This window comes from Triticum aestivum, chromosome 2D, assembly GCF_018294505.1.
Source record: "Triticum aestivum cultivar Chinese Spring chromosome 2D, IWGSC CS RefSeq v2.1, whole genome shotgun sequence".
Taxonomy (NCBI): Eukaryota; Viridiplantae; Streptophyta; class Magnoliopsida; order Poales; family Poaceae; genus Triticum; species Triticum aestivum.
The window spans coordinates 400,654,949-400,672,379 of record NC_057799.1 but is presented as its reverse complement, the minus strand read 5'-3'; the positions used below and the strand labels follow the sequence as shown (position 1 = coordinate 400,672,379).

The following is a 17,431-nucleotide window of genomic DNA, read 5'->3' as shown; positions in this document are numbered from 1 at the left end:
CTCTTCCTTGTACAACCCCTTCGCCGGGCCAGACCCTGCTAACATCCGCGACATCAACATCCACGAACGCGTCCCCGTCGTCCTCGATGCCACCGATCTAGGTACTTCACGTGGAAGACGTACTTTTCGCTGCTCTTCCGCAAGAACAACCTTGTGGATCATGTTGATGGCACCGTCGACTCCCGCGCCATGGTAGGCGACTCCGAGTGGACCGCGATCGACGCCACGCTCATCCGGTGGTTCTTCACCACCATCTCGAAGGACCCGTTTCACACGGTCGTGAGCGATGGTGATGACGCCCGCATCGTGTGGGTCAAGCTCAACGGCCTCTTCACCGACAACAAGCTTCTGCGCCGCGTTTTTTGCAGCAGGAATTTTTGACTGTCATCAGGATGATCAGTCTATCGATGACTACTGCCGCCGCCTGAAGACGTTGGCGCATGAGCTCTGTGACAATGGCGCCATGGTTGATGACGACATCCTCCTCAGCACGCTCACCGCCGTCCTCAACAAGGACTTCGGTAACGCCGCCTCCAACCTCTCCCTCATACCGGAGCCCTCCTTCCCCAAGTTCGTGGCATACTTGCAGATGGAGGAGCGCCAGACGAAGAGGGTCAAGAAGCGCGTGCAGCACCACACCCTCGCCGCCGGCACCTCGCGTGGTGCCCCTCCATTTGCCGCCCCGCCCGCGCCTGCGCCCCGCCACCAGTCGGCGCCCCCCGCGCCTCCGGGGTTCTACCCCCTCCCGCCCGCACCCCCCGCCCCTCCCGCTGCCCCCAGCAGCCGCAGCAGGGTGGCGGGCGCCGCGACAACCGCCGCGGGGGCGGTCACAAACAGGCGCAGGGGGGGCTCGTCAGCAGCAGCAGCAGGCCACCCCGCCCTGGACTTACGGCACCAACCCGTGGACGGACGTCGTACATGCATACTCGATGCCGGTTCCTCGGGCTCCCACTTCGGGCATCCTTGGGCCTCGGCCGGCGAGCCACCAGGCGCTCTTCACTGCGCAAAACGCCGCCCCTACATCGGCTACAGCGCCGCGCCCGCGCCTGCCTACGGTGCCGTGCCCGCCTACAACGCCTACGGCGCCGCTCCCGCGTCGGCCTACGGAGGGTTTCTCCCTCCCCAGGTGCCGCCGCCGTGGGACCCGACCCTCCTCGCCGCTCTACACTCGGCTCCGTCACCGAGTAACTACGGTGGCAGATGCGACTGGTACATGGACTTGGGCGCCACTGCTCACATGACTGCTCATCCCGGTAACCTCACGTCCGCCACCCCCGTTCATACCCCCACTCGCATCACCGTTGGTAACGGTTCCTCTCTACCCATTACACATGTCGGTCTGATACGTCTCCAACGTATCTACTTTTTCTCACGCTTTTCCTCTTGTTTTGGACTCTAATTTGCATGATTTGAATGAAACTAACCCCGGACTGATGCCGTTTTCAGCAGAATTACCATGGTGTTGTTTTTGTGCAGAAATAAAAGTTCTTGGAATGGAACGAAACCTTGCGAGGATTTTTTATATCAATAATAAGAATTTCTGGAGCCAAGACCCACCAGAGAGGGGCCCCTGGTTGGGCACAACCCACCAGGGCGCGCCTCCCTCTCCTGGCGTGCCCTGGTGGATTGTACCCACCTGGTGGCCCCGCTGACGACCCCCCTGATACTATACAATCACATTATTCCAGAAAAAAAATTAGGGAGAAAGAATTATCGCGATCCAGGAGACGGAGCCGCCGCCAAGCCCTGTTCTTCCTCGGGAGGGCAGATCTAGAGTCCGTTTGGGGCTCCGAAGAGGGGGATCTTCGTTCTTTGTCATTACCAACCCTTCTCCATCGCCAATTCCATGATGCTCCCCACCGGGAGTGGGTAATTCCTTCGTAGACTCGCTGGTCGGTGAGGAGTTGGATGAGATTCATCATGTAATCGAGTTAGTTTTGTTAGGGCCTGATCCCTAGTATCCACTATGTTCTTAGATTGATGTTGCTATGACTTTACTATGCTTAATGCTTGTCACTTTGGGCCCGGGTGCCATGAACTCAGATCTGAATCGTTTATGAATTCATCATTATATCCATGTTTTAGATCCGATCTTGCAAGTTATAGTCACCTACTACGGTTATGATCCGACAACCCCGGAGTGACAACAACCGGGCCCACTCTCGGTGATGACCGTAGTTTTAGGAGTTCATGTATCCACAATGTGTTAATGCTTTGTTCCGGTTCTCTATTAAAAGGAGGCCTTAATATCCCTTAGTTTCCAATATGGACCGCACTGCCACGGGAGGGTAGGACAAAAGATGTCATGCAAGTTCTTTTAATAAAGCACGTATGACTATTTACGGAATACATGCCTACATTATATCGATGAACTGGAGCTAGTGCCGTATCGCCCTAGGTTATAACTATCACATGATGAATATCATCCAACAAGTCACCGATCCAATGCCTACGAATTTATCCTTATTGATCTTGCTGCGTTACTATTGCTATCATCACTGTTACACTTGCTACAAATTACTGCTATCACTGTTACTGTTACCGTTGCTGCTGTCACTACTATCAAAACTATCAAACTACTTTGCTACTGATCACTTTGCTGCAGATAATTAATCTCCAGGTGTGGTTGAATTGACAACTCAGCTGCTAATACCTTCAAATATTCTTTGGCTCCCCTTGTGTCGAATCTATAAATTTGGGTTAAATACTTACCCTCGAAAACTGTTGCGATCCCCTATACTTGTGGGTTATCAAGACCTTTTTCTGGCGCCGTTGCCGGGGAGCATAGCTATATTTGTTGAGTCACTTGGGATTATTATCATATTATCACTATGAAGAATCTGAAGGATCCAAAGACTAAGATATTTCCCTCAAGACGAGGGGAGGTAAGGAACTGCCATCCAGTTCTGCTTTAGATTCACCTTCTGTTATGAGTAAACTTGCAACACCAACACATGCTATCAATTATGATATGTCGCAAGTTATTGATGATGCTACTTCTACTATGAATGATGCTTATGATGATGCTAGTACCTTGCTTGATAATGATGATGTGCCACTTGGTGAATTTCTTGATAAACAAATTGCTAGAGTTATACAACATGATGTTGTTGAATCTGATGATGAGCTTGAAACTGAAACTCCTGAAACACCTGCTAGAACTAGCCTTCCTAGATATGAAATGCCTAAGGTACCGGAAGGTTATGTTATGAGTGAAGAAGCAACTAGAGATATTCGTGCTTGCAATGATAGAGATGATCTAGAGAAATTACTATGCAAGTATAAAGAAAATCTCTGAATGCTAGAATGAAATGTGATCCTAAGTTTGCTACTTCACCTATCCTTATTGATGATAAGGATTATGAATTCTCTGTCGACCCAGAGTTAATTACTTTGGTTGAATCTGATCCTTTCCATGGTTATGAAACTGAAACTGTTGTGGCACATCTTACTAAGTTGAATGATATAGCCACCCTTTTTACTCATGATGAGAAAACTCGCTATTACTTTATTCTCAAATTATTTCCTTTCTCATTAAAGGGTGATGCTAAAGCTTGGTACAATACTCTTGCTCCTGGTTGTGTGCGTAGTCCCCAGGGTATGATTTATTACTTCTCTGCAAAATATTTTCCTGCTCATAAGAAACAAGCTGCCTTACAGGAAATATTTAACTTTGTGCAAACTAAAGAAGAGAGTCTCCCACAAAGTTGGGGGAGGCTTTACCAGTTACTTAATGCTTTGCCTGATCATTCTCTTAATAAAAATGAAATACTTGATATCTTCTACAATGGACTAACCGATGCTTCTAGGGACTTCCTAGATAGTTGTGTCGGTTGTGTTTTCAGGGAACAAACTATTGCTCAAGCTGAAGAATTATTGAATAATATATTGAAAAATTATGATGGTTGGACTATTCCGGAACCACCGCCTAAACCCACTCTGAAGAAGAGGGGTATATTATATCTCAGTCCTGAAGATATGCAAGAGGCAAAGAAATATATGAAGGAAAAAGGTATTAAAGCTGAGGATGTTAAAATTTTACCTCCTATTGAAGAAATACATGGGCTTAATACACCACCACTGCCTAAGGTGGTAGAGGTAAATTCTCTTATGAAGTTCAATGATAATGATAATCCTCACAATATGCATCCTAGTCAATGCCTTTATGAGTTTGGAAACTATATTAGAAAACATGATCACTTCAATGCAAATTTTATGAAACAATTGAAATATAATTCTGATATGATTGCTCGCTTGAGTGACTTGTTATTTAGAATATCAAATGATGTTAGAGGTGTTGGAAAACATGCTTCTATGGTTCAAACTCAGTTAGAACAAGTTGCTAAATCACAAAGAGAATTGCTTGATGAAATGAATCATAATATGCATGACTTTGCTGTTAGTGTTGCAACTAGAGGAGGTAAAATGACTCAGGAACCACTTTATCCTGAGGGACACCCAAAAAGAATTGAACAAGATTCACAAAGAGCTAACACTAGTGCACCTAGTCCTTCTAAAAGAAAAAGAAAAGAAAAATGATAGGACTTTGCATACTTCTAGTGAACCTGAAATAGAAAAACCTCCTGATAATGAAAATGAAACTTCTATCTCTGATGCTGAAACTCAATCTGGTAATGAACACTCACCTAGTGATAATGAAAAAGATAATGATGAGGTTCATGAAGACTCTCAACCAACAATGATAAAGAACCAGATAATGATGTTGAGATAGAACCACCTGTTGATCTTGATAACCCACAACCTAAGAATAAAAGGTATGATAAAAGAGACTTTGTGGCTAGAAAACACGGTAAAGAAAGAGAACCGTGGGTTCAAAAACCTATGCCTTTTCCACCCAAGTCAACTAAAAAGAATGATGATGAAGAATTTGAACGCTTTGCTGAAATGCTGAGGCCAGTCTTTTTGCGTACTCGCTTGACTGATATCTTGAAAATGCCTCCTTATGCAAAGTATATGAAAGACATCATCACAAATAAGAGAAAAATACCGGAAGCTGAAATCTCCACTATGCTTGCTAATTATACTTTCAAAGATGGAGTACCTAAAAAACTTGGAGATCCGGGAATACCAACTATACCTTGCTCTATCAAAAAGAATTATGTGAAAACTGCTTTGTGTGATTTAGGAGCTGGTGTTAGTGTTATGCCTTTCTCTTTATATAAAAGACTTGACTTGAATAAACTCACACCTACTGAAATATCTTTGCAAATGGCTGACAAATCAACTGCCATACCTATCGGTATCTGTGAGGATGTGCCCGTTGTTGTTGCTAATGTTACTATTTTGACTGACTTTGTTATACTTGAGATGCCCGAGGACGACAACATGTCGATTATCCTTGGTAGACCCTTCTTGAATACTGCAGGGGCTGTTATTGATTGCAATAAAAGCAAGGTCATTTTTCATATCAATGGTAATGAGTATACGGTGCACTTTCCGAAGAAACAATTCCAAGTGAATGGTATTAATGTTATTGAAAAATCTCCGACAATCACTATTGGAAGTTTTCAAATACCTCTACCTACTGTAAAAAAGAAATATGAAATGCTTATTGTTGGGTAAATGCATATCCCCATTGAGGTAACTTAGTGATTTACGAAAGTTCTTTGGTTTCATGCTAATCGAAAGTGGTTGTTAATGAGACCTGATCAACCTTATTAATGAATCATTTTTGAACGGTATGAAGTTGATGAATTTAGTAAGCACTACCTTCTGTCCCTACTTTTTATTCTCTGTTTTTATTAGTTAAATAAAATAAAATGCCATGTTTTGTCTGTTTTCTGAATTTCCCGTGCAATAAAAAAATGACCCAAAAATAAAAGTTCTCAGAATGTCGTGAAAATTTTATATGATTTTTCCTGAATATTTAAGAATTTTGGTGCAAATAATACCAGAGGGAGGTGCACCAGGTGGGCACAACCCACCTGGGCGCGCCAGGACGCCAGGCGCGCCCTGGTGGGTTGTGGTCCCCACGTGGCCCCCCTCACTTATCTCTTTAGTCCACATCATCACTTACCTCCAGGAAAAAAAAATCCCCATTGCTCTCTCTCCCGTGTTCTTGAGCTCAAACCCGCGGATTTTGATCTCTTTGCTCGAAGCTCCATTTCCGAAACTGTTTCGGGGGATTGTTGCTTGGTATGTGACTCCACCATTTGTCCAATTAGTTTTTGTTTTAGTGGTTTATACTTTGAATAAATAGCTACTCTTGGTGCTGCTGTAGATGTGCTTGGATGTTCAATTCTTAGTGTTCTAAGTAGTTTGAATGCTTTCTATGGCCTCTATGTATCCCTATGAGTAGTTACTATCAATTTTGTGAAGTTTTGTTGGAAAAATTTTGTGAACTAAAAATTCAGATTTTGGTTCATAGGAAAAATTGTACGCGGACATGAATATCTTCAGGAAGTTTGGCTCAAAGAAGAACTCCAAGGGTGTTATTGGGGAGTCTTCTGATAATGATCTCCACCCTTGGAGGTTGGCGGAGGTACGGCCGCGCGAATGGCCGCACATCCCGTTCCCGCAAGAAGCTGGAATTAATGAGGAGTTCATGCAATTCATTGCCAATGCCAGTCTCACCGACTTCATCGCAGATGAGTGTGACCAGCACCAAATCCTCACGAACATCTTTGTTCAAAGCTTTACTTTCTTGCCTAGAAATAATCCTCCTGAAGTGAGTTTTGATTTATATGCTGAAAACCATCAGATACCACTTACTGAATTTTGTGACATATGCTTGATCCCTTTTGATGGGAGCTTGGCTGAGCCTAGGGCGGCCGAGTTTGAGGATTTCTGTTGCACTTTGACAGTGGGTGATGAGAGAAGAGTGTCGGCCATCACTGCCGCTGGCTTACATTTTCCTGTTGTTCGTTACTTTGCACTTTTTATTACCAAATGCTTGCTTGCTAGGGAGAAGGTGGATGCACTTAGTTCACCGGACCTTGCTGTTTTACGTCGTGCACTTGAGGGCGGCAACACGTATAGCTTGGGAGCTATCGTGGTTCATCGCCTGCACTTTAATAAATCCCAGGGTAAAATACATGGTGGGATTTTTGCTACTCGGTTGGCGGCTCACTTCGAGGTTGAGATACGCCCCCATGATTTCCCTCTTACCACAGTTTACCTAGACCGTGCAGCCATCGATCACCACCATTTTACTGATATCGAATCACCTCACATCCCTATTCCGTATAACCTGGTTTCTAGTATGAGGACTCGTGATGTTATTCCATTGCCTGCTCCTGCTTTGTTTGATTCTGTTGCCAGGGGCGGATATAGGATTATGCCTTCAGACATCATTGCCTACCGGAACGCTCAGGCCGCTGCTGAGGCAGCACATCAGGCACCTCCGCAGTGGGATGAGTGGATGCCCGCTCCTCAGGATCCCTACTACCCTCCAGGCTACTGATCGATTACCAACTTAGGCAATAAGCCTAAGCTTGGGGGAGTACGTGTTTCCACCGACTTTACATTCATGTTCATATCATTCCATTTGTCGGTGCTCACACTTTTTGATTGTATCATCCATGCTTAGATTTATTTTCTTGCTTTCTTCTTGTGTGTTTGAAAAACCATAGAAAAAACCAAAAAAATAGTTGTAGTAATTTACTTTCTATGCATGCTTAATAGTAGCACTAAAAATAAAATCAAAAAAGATTTCCTTGTTCTTCTTTTGCTTGTTGGGAGCTTTCCCGTGTAAATAGTTTTTCTCGTTTTTGCTTTTTTACTTTGCTTGTTGAAGAAAACCAAAAACTCCAAAAATATTTCAGTGTGTTTCTCTGAATTTCTTTTCTTTTTATTTGAGTTGTATCGAGGAGAAGACCATGATGAAAATGTTGAGTGGCTCTCATATGAATAATTGTTGAACTAATAAAGAGCCCATTTTACCTTGTCTTCTCCTGTTGAATAAAATGATTGCAGATTCCAGCTTAGTCCATGGCACTCTTGCACTATTATTATTTTCATATCATTCGGTCGTGCAAGTGAAAGGCAATAATGACAATATTCGATGAGCTGGCCGTGGCAAAGAGAAACTGGTATGAACTCGACCTGTTCTTGTTGTGTAAATATGTTTAACCTAGTATCCAGGCTTCAGCCCATTATGATTAAATATGTTTCCAATGACAATTAGATATTATAGTTTCTCATGCCATGCATAAGTAGCTGGGAGTTGATAATGATTTATCTTGGATATCAACATAGCGTTAAAATGATTGTGATGTAGTATGATGATATGGTATCCTCGTCTGAATGTTCGAGTGGCTTGACTTGGTACATGTTCATGCATGTAGTTGAATCAAAACCAACATAGCCTCTATAATATTTATGTTCATGGTGTTCATATCCTACTCATGCTAGTGTCCAATGTTACTTATGCATAATGCCTGGTTATGATCGTTGTTGCTCTCTAGCTGGCCGCTTCTCAATCTTAATTGCTAGCCTTCGCCTGTACTAAGTGGGAATTCTGCTTGTACATCAAAAACCTTGAACCCAAAGTTATTCCAGATGAGTCCACCATACCTACCTATATGCGGTATTACCCTGCCGTCTTAAGTAAATTTGCATGTGCCACCTCTAAAAACTTGTAAAAAATTATCCATTTTGTGTGCGTCGATCGTTCATGGAACGACAGGAGACGGTCGATATCTTTCGTGCTAAGCGGGTTATCCTCAGGTCGAGTGTTTATTCACTCGCCATCGCACGAGGAAATGGGCGGTAATAGGGGATGCCCAGTCCCAAACTACAAATATGAAAAAGAGTTCATCTCTTGAATAATCAAACAAAAACTCCCAATGGAGTCAAAACCTTTACTTTCCGCTTGGGAACCGCCGCTAGCGTGCTTATCATGGAAGATGTTGATAACTGATGGTCGTGAAGTGAATGAGAAGGGGGCATGTCTCAAAATTTCATTTATCTCTGTTTTAAAAATTGAGCTCTGGCACCTTTGCAAATCACTGCTTCTCTCTGCGAAGGGACTATCTATTTACTTTTATGTTGTGTCACCACCTTCTAAACACAAGCGCCAGAAACTGAGTAGAGCACAGCTGTCATGATTTATGCATTGTGTGTAGCTAATGTTGGGTGCATCATGACTGGATCTTTTCTACAATGAATTACAATGTTTAGTCGCTGCTTGAACTTTGGAGGTGCTCTGCATTTATGTTTTGCGGTCTCAGAAAGGGCTAGCGAGATACCACTATTGTCATATTATATCATAATTGTTTTGACAACATGTTGCTGTTTGAGATATTTTATTATTGCTCGCTAGCTGATTATGTCATTGATATGAGTCACTATAATCTTTAAGAGTTATTGTTGACATGGTTAGTTATAATGTTGGCTGAAAACCTGGGTGCTGTTTAAGCTTATTTATGCAAACAAGAGCAAAAGAGTTCGTAAAAGTTTTTCTTCCTCACTTTTAGTTTATCAACTGAATTGCTTGAGGACAAGCAAAGGTTTAAGCTTGGGGGAGTTGATACGTCTCCAACGCATCTACTTTTTCTCACGCTTTTCCTCTTGTTTTGGACTCTAATTTGCATGATTTGAATGAAACTAACCCCGGACTGATGATGTTTTCAGTAGAACTACCATGGTGTTGTTTTTGTGTAGAAATAAAAGTTCTCGGAATGGAACGAAACTTTCCGAGGATTTTTTATATCAATAATAAGAATTTCTGGAGCCAAGACCCACCAGAGAGGGGCCCCTGGTTGGGCACAACCCACCAGGGTGCGCCCCCCTCTCCTGGCGCGCGCCGATACTATAAAATCACATTATTCCAGGAAAAAATTAGGGAGAAAGAATTATCGTGATCCACGAGACGGAGCCGCCGCCAAGCCCTGTTCTTCCTCGGGAGGGCAGATCTGGAGGCCGTTTTGGGCTCCAGAGAGGGGGATCTTCGTTCTTCGTCATCACCAACCCTTCTCCATCGCTAATTCCATGATGCTCCCCACCAGGAGTGAGTAATTCCTTCGTAGGCTCGCTGGTCGATGAGGAGTTGGATGAGATTCATCATGTAATCGAGTTAGTTTTGTTAGGGCCTGATCCCTAGTATCCACTATGTTCTTAGATTGATGTTGCTATGAGTTTGTTATGCTTAATGCTTGTCACTTTGGGCCCGGGTGCCATGAACTCGGATCTGAACCGTGTATGAATTCATCATTATATCCATGTTTTAGATCTGATCTTGCAAGTTAAAGTCACCTACTACGGTTATGATCCAACAACCCCGGAGTGACAACAACCGGGCCCACTCTCGGTGATGACCGTAGTTTGAGGAGTTCATGTATTCACTATGTGTTAATGCTTTGTTCCGGTTCTCTATTAAAAGGAGGCCTTAATATCCCTGAGTTTCCAATATGGACCCCGCTGCCACGGGAAGGTAGGACAAAAGATGTCATGCAACTTCTTTTAATAAAGCACGTATGACTATTTACAGAATACATGCCTACATTATATCGATGAACTGGAGCTAGTGCCGTATCGCCCTAGGTTATAACCGTCACATGATGAATATCATCCAACAAGTCACCGATCCAATGCCTACGAATTTATCCTTATTGATCTTACTGCGTTACTATTTCTATCATCACTGTTACACTTGCTACAAATTACTGCTATCACTGTTACTGTTACCATTGCTGCTGTCACTACTATCAAAACTATCAAACTACATTGCTACTAATCACTTTGCTGCAGATAATTAATCTCCAGGTGTGGTTGAATTGACAACTCAGCTGCTAGTACCTTCAAATATTCTTTGGCTCCCCTTGTGTCGAATCTATAAATTTGGGTTAAATACTTTACCCTCGAAAACTGTTGTGATCCCCTATACTTGTGGGCTATCATGGTCATATGTCGTTTCCTTCTACTTCTACTCCCATTAACATGTATAATGTTCTTGTGTCTCCTGACTTAGTTACCAATCTTGTTTTTATTCGTCGCCTTGCTCGTGAGAACCCTATCACTGTTGAATTTTACGCTATCGACTTTTCTGTGAAGGACGCACGCACACGGATGGTACTCCACCGATGTGACAGCCCGGACGAGCTTTACCCGATGCATCCCTCCGGCGCCACCACCACCCATCCCGCCGACCTTGCCGCCAGTGTCGATCTTTGGCACGCCCGCCTCGGTCATCCCAACTCCACAGTTATGCGTCAGATCCTTCAGAGTTTTTCTTTCTCATGTAGTAAAGTTGACGACCACTCTTGTGAGGCCTGCCGTCTTGGCAAGCACGTTCATCTCCCCTTTAGCGAGTCTACAAACATTTCCACTTTTCCGTTTCAGTTATTGCATAGTGATGTTTGGACATCCCCGGTTGCGAGCAACACGGGTTATTTATACTATTTGGTGATATTGAATGATTTTTCCCATTACGTGTGGACCTTCCCTCTCCGTCGCAAGTCCGACGCTCTTGCCACACTCACAACCTTTTATTCATATGTCACCACACAGTTTGGTCGTCCTATTCTTGCTCTGCAAACTGACAACAGAAAAGAGTTTGACAACGTCGCCGTACGCAATCTCCTTGCGTCCCACGACACTATCTTTCGGCTCACTTGCCCCTGCACGTCACAGCAGAATGGTTGCGCCGAGCACGTCATTAGCACTCTTAATGACTGTGTCCGCACGTTGCTTTTCCACTCCTACGTGCCTCCTCGGTTCTGGCCGGAAGTGCTCGCGACCGCCAGCCTCCTCATTAACATCTGCCCGTGTCATCCACGTTGGAACTACACTCCTCACCAGCTCCTCTTCGGTGCGGTTCCATTTTATGATGGTCTTCGCATTTTTGGGTGTCTCTGTTATCCTAGCACTGCGTCCACTGCACCTCACAAACTCACTCCACGGTCGCTTTCTTGCATCCTCCTTGGTTATCCGCCCAACACCAAAGGTTACCGGTGCTATGATCCAGTGTCCCACCGCGTTTTCACCTTGCGGCATGTGTACTTTGATGAGCTGGTGTTCCCGTTTCAGCAGGTACCGTCACCCTCGGCGTCTCCCGCGGTGCGATTCGCCCCTTCCTCCACCTCTAGCAAACCGCCCAGCCGCGCACCGGGCTTGGCCCTGCCCACGCTCCCGGCGCCGGCGGCCCCCTCGGCCGCCCCCGTCGCCGCGCCCCCTAGCGCCTCCTCGGCCGCCCCCTCAGTCGCCCATTCGGCTGCCCCCGGCGCTGTGGCCCCGCCGGCCGCCCCCGATGCCCCGGCCCCTTCGGCCGCTCCGGAGACCGGCTCGAGCTCATCCTCGCCGGTCCCCCCCTCGGCTCCGCTGGCCGCCGCTGCACCTCTCACCGGTGTGGTCACTCGGGCTCGAACCGGGACGTTTCGTCCCAGCACGCGCTACACCTCCGACGAGTACGCGTGTGCCGCGTCCACCTCGGCCCAGTCCCCGCTCCCCACCTCCGTCCGTGCAGCCCTTCGGGATCCGAACTGGCTTGCTGTGATGCGTGAGGAGTTCGACGCCCTGCAGCGCAACCGTACGTGGCCCTGTAACGCCCCAGATTCGATGCGCCAGGTGTCTTCCAGTTATTCGTCGTCGTTGCCATGTCATTTGCTTGCGTGTTGCATTTTGCCATGTCATCATCTGCATTTCATCTGCATGTTTTCCAAAACTTGCATCCGGTCCTTTTCCCCGTTGTCCGTTTCGCGATCCGACACTCCCACCGCGCCCGTTGCCCCCCTCAGACCTTGTTTCGTGAGCGGGAGAAAAATGTTCTCGGAATGGGCCGAGATTTGCCGAGTGGCCTTGGTATAGCACCGGTAGACCGTCCGTCAAATTTCGTTCCATTTGGAGATCGTTTGATGCCCCAACGGTTAATCGCGTGCCCCGAAAACCCCTCTCTCTTTGCTGCCCAACACCCCTCCAAATCAGCCCTCTAACCCAGCAAACCCCCCTCCATGCTCTCAGTCATTCGATCGCGATCGTGTGGGCGGAAACCACACCTCATTTGGACTCTCCTAACTCCCTCTACCTATAAATAAGCCTTCCCCCGTCCAAATCTCGGATGAAATAGACCCCTAACCCTAGTCTTCTTCCTCCTCCCGCCGCCGGACATGCCCGCCGAAGGCCGGACTCGTCCAGCCGCCGCCCCAGCGAATCCCGTCATGCCACGTCGCCCAGCACCACCCACCGCCGCCGCGGCCCGAGGGAGCCCAGACCAGGCCCGCCCCGGGCCAGATCAGGCCCGCCGCCGCCCGACGAAGCCCACTCCGCCGCCGTCGTTCCCAGGTCGCGCCCCGCGCGCCGCCTCCACGCCTGACCCCGCCGCCGGCCACCTCGCTGCCCGGCCCCGGCGACCACCGCCGCCCGGCCACGCCTCTCCCTCCGCCGCCGAGCCACACCGCGCCTCCCGAGCGCCACCGTCCGCCTCCCGACCGCGCCGCTCGGCTTCCTCGCCGCCGTCACGCGCCTCGCCGCCGCCGCGCCAACCGCCGCCGCCGCTCCATCGGACACCTGCCGCCGCCTCGATGCGCCGGCCAGCGCCTCGCCGTGGCTCCTCCGCCACGCCCCCACCGGGTCCCGTCGTCGTCGGCCGCCTCCCGCGCCTCCCCGTCGTCACGGGAGCTCGCCGGAGCTGCCCCGCCGCTCGCCGGAGTCTTCTCCGGCCTGATCCACCGGGGTGGATGAGATCCACCACCACGCCGAACCAAACACCTCCCCCGTACCTGGATCTGCTCGTCCCCGAACCACCCCGTCCCGTTTTCTGTGAGGTGAAAATTTGCCCGTGTCCCTGAGATTTGTGCTTTATGTACCCATGTTCATCATGCCATAACTTCATGTGTGCTGCTCCGTTTCATGCATATGTTATATCCAAATGTTCATTGTGAGATGCTCTTCATTTTGTTCCATTGTGCCATGCTTGTTTGAGTTAATATTGATGCCCTAATCTTCGTTGCAAGAGTGCTATATGCTGTTAACTGCTGTCTGTTTACAGAACTTGGTGATTTGTCTTTTTCATTACATTTTGCGTGTGCATCCTATGAGCTTCATGTCTACATGTGTTTTGAACTACATCATGCCATATTCACAGTGGTGCTAGTCTTGTATTTTTAGGATCTCTGCGGTGACTAGCACAAGCATGCAAAGTAGCCTCCGTGATGTCGCTGATTTCTGTGACAGTAATTTCTGCTAAGTCTGAGTGTTATATTTTGTTGCCATGTAAACCTGCTGCCATCATGAGTTCTATGCATAATCTGGAGATGTTCACTAAGGATGTTTTGTTACACATGTTATGATATATCCATCCATGCCCTTGTTTGCATTTATAGCCTGCTGTAGATTGTTGTAATCTTGCTCTACTTTTTCTATAAAATGTTCCTGGCAGATTGTTTACATGTTAATCAATTTTTCCATGGTTGTTACTAGTGATCCATGCACCCTATGACTATGCTATTGCCAGGATTAGCTTCATAATTATGCCTTCTTACTGCTGGTTACCTTGCCATGCCATTTAATGCTCTGTAGTGAGTGGTTCAAGCTCACTAACATGCCTACTTATCGTTGTTTCTGCCATGTCCTGTTATTTTCACGAAGTTTGAATCTGTCATATTACTTGCTATGTTTACATGGGTGCCATCATATCTTCTGTGCCTTTTTGGCTCGTGATCAGTAAGGTACTTTTGTTCTATGCAATTAGTAGATTCATGCCATGCCTTTGTTTGCTATGATTTGTTCCTGTAGCATGTTTATTGATAGCTCTAAACTTTGCAACCTGATGTTATTTCTGTCATGTCCAGTAATTTCTGCTAAGTCTGTGAATTTGTTATTATTTGCAATCTTGCCATGTCCTTTTGAGCATGTTCTAGTGATTTCTGGAGATAGCTCAGTGTTCATGTTTTGTCATGCTTTACCTGTACATCATGTCCATGCCTTTTGTTTTCATGTTGAGGTGCTGTATCATATTGTTTTGTTGCTTGCAAGATGCCTAGTTGCTGTGTTGGGCAGATTGTTGCTATATCTTGTTTGGAGTGTATGTGTTGCACCGTTGCTCCGTTTTGAGCATGCTCTATATGAAACTTGCTTAGAATTGCATGTAGTTTCATATTACCATGTTGCATCCTTATCTTGAGTGTGTTTGCTTGATGTTTGAATGTATTTTGCATCAATGCCATGTTTAACTTGTTTTGCTCATATCTTCTAGACCGTAGCTCCGAATCAAATGAACTTTATATGTAACTTGACTAGAATTTCGTGTAGATCATCTTGATGCATTTTAATTTGCTGTTTAACAACTTGAACATAAGGTTATTCAGTTCTGGACCAATTTCGAAATTTGCATATGAGGACTTACCGGAATTGTTATATGTTAGTTCCGGCCTCATTTAAACTTGCTTTGATGTGTTGTTCTTGTATGCATCATCTCTTGTCATGAGTAGCTTCATGTAGCCTTGTCATGCATCATACTTGGTTGAGCATCATGCCTTGTTCATGTGCGGTGTGTTTACCATGTTGTGTGCTTCTTCTCGATAGTTCCCGTGTCGTTGCGATCGTGAGGATTCGTTCGTCTTCGTGGCTTCATCTTCTTCACGGACTCGTTCTTCTTCCTAGCGGGATTCCAGGCAAGATGACCGTCACCTTGGATCTCACTACTATCATTGTCGGGGATATACCCCGCGGTATGACCCGACCGTATTTGGCGCTTCACCGTGACCCATCGGAGAACTAGCGACTCACGGGTCTGGCGGCTCACTGTCAGACGATTCACGGGCCTGACGACTCACGGATGACCCCGACGGCGGGTCAGATAGAAGACTAGACCCAAGGCCCAGAAGGCCGGCTCACGTTTATGATGGGCCGGCTTAAGAAGAAAGGGATGACGAATATTTCCTTTACAAGAAAGCAAGACCCGGACTTGTAATTAACTTGTAAGAGAAGATAGATTAGTCCTAGTCCTACTAGGACTCCACATGTAACCCGCCCCTCTAACTTATATAAGGAGGGGCAGGGCTCCCCAAAGGAGGGAGGCAACAAGAAACAATCTCTAGGGCTAGACACCGAGAGCCGGTTCCCGACGACCCTCCCGTGATCATAATGAGACCTAGCCTCAAACAACACGTAGGGCTATTACCGGATGATGTTTCCCGGGGCCCGAAGCTATCTAACCCCTTGTCTTATGCGTTGATCCACCCTGCGTCTCTCATCCCAATCAACCCCTCTCAAGCTACTACAAAGATGCGTTGGCCTCACGACTAAGTCCTTACACCTAGGACATCTGACGTGTTAAATCCACGATAGTTGGCGCCCACCGTGGGGCTGCGCACGGTGGTGTTGAGTTTTTGGAGGGATCTCTTTCAGGGATCGAGAAGCTCGCGATTGACTGGACGAAGAAGAGCTGACATGGAACAATCGTGCAGGATTACGAAATTTGAGTTCAAGTAAGATTAGGGTTGCGTGGTGTGCGCCACCGCAACCAGCGGATCCGTCGAATCCGGGTCGATTTATGTTCAGCCGTAATTAGAAACCAAGGCGAAGCTGACTGCCTGCAAAAGTTCTGAGATGATCAGGCATTGCAGGAAGGGATTTGACAGGTCGCTACTGTTACTCATCACCCGAAGAAAACAAGAAGCGATCTGTTACTTTTTGAACCAAGCAGTACTACTATTACATCTCACGTAAAGCTACGGCCAGGGCGGTTTTCCGTGAGTATTGAGGATTGGACTAAAATAAAAGGAACTAATTTGTTTGTCCAAAGATTCCTTACGTCAAGTACTACATCAGGAAAGGAAAGGGCTCTAGACCCTAGGAAAGAATTTTTTTTTTGCCATGAGCAACTGAGAGTTAATAGTACTGCTATTTCATACATGGATTAGGCAGGCAGGCTCTCGGATACGCAGCTATTTGGAGCTTGTACAATTTACTGTTTGCTCATGGGCAAGCCGATGAGCCGTTCCATCTGTTATCCAACCAAGATATAGAAAAGATGCTACACACAGCAACAACTGGAGCTGCGCGTCGAGCCACCGCTTCGGCCACCAGCAGGCCCCCGTCCTTCACGCCCGGATCGTCTCCTCAAGCTACCTCCGCCTCAAGTGCCGCCTTGAGTCGCCTCCTGTACACGCTACGGCCGGTTGTACTGCGTCCGTCAAACTTCGGTTTGCCTCAGCTGCACCGCGCATGACCTGTCATCTCCATGGTGCTGCGTCAACCCGCCCGAGCTACCCCCGCTGGCGCAGCCTTGCGCCGCCTCCAGGGCCTCCTCAACCACAAACCGCCCTGCCGCTATAAACCGCCGCTGTGACTTCTGCAGCCATGACCTGCTACCGCGCCGCTCCTCTATTGTCGCGGGCCGCCTCCACCCGCTGGCTCCGTCGCGCCGGTCACCTGTCTCGCCGGCCTCCGCACCGCATCTACAGCCGTAGGCTCCCCCGGGCCACCTGCCAAGTCGCCGCCCCGAGCCGGCTGCTCCACCTTCCTGCCGCGC

At 47.1% G+C, this 17,431-nt stretch overlaps 1 protein-coding gene across 1 annotated transcript in view; it reads left to right on the top strand.

The window, feature by feature from the left end:
• Window positions 1-463: 463 nt before the first annotated feature.
• Window positions 464-17,431, top strand: part of LOC123055807 (chaperonin 60 subunit beta 4, chloroplastic) — a 100,067-nt gene continuing 83,099 nt past the window's right edge. Inside the window, exons 1-2 of the mRNA XM_044479656.1 lie at window positions 464-1,126; window positions 11,992-12,487. Of these exons, the coding sequence (XP_044335591.1) occupies window positions 464-1,126; window positions 11,992-12,487 (1,159 nt within the window). The remainder of the gene's footprint in view (window positions 1,127-11,991; window positions 12,488-17,431) is intronic.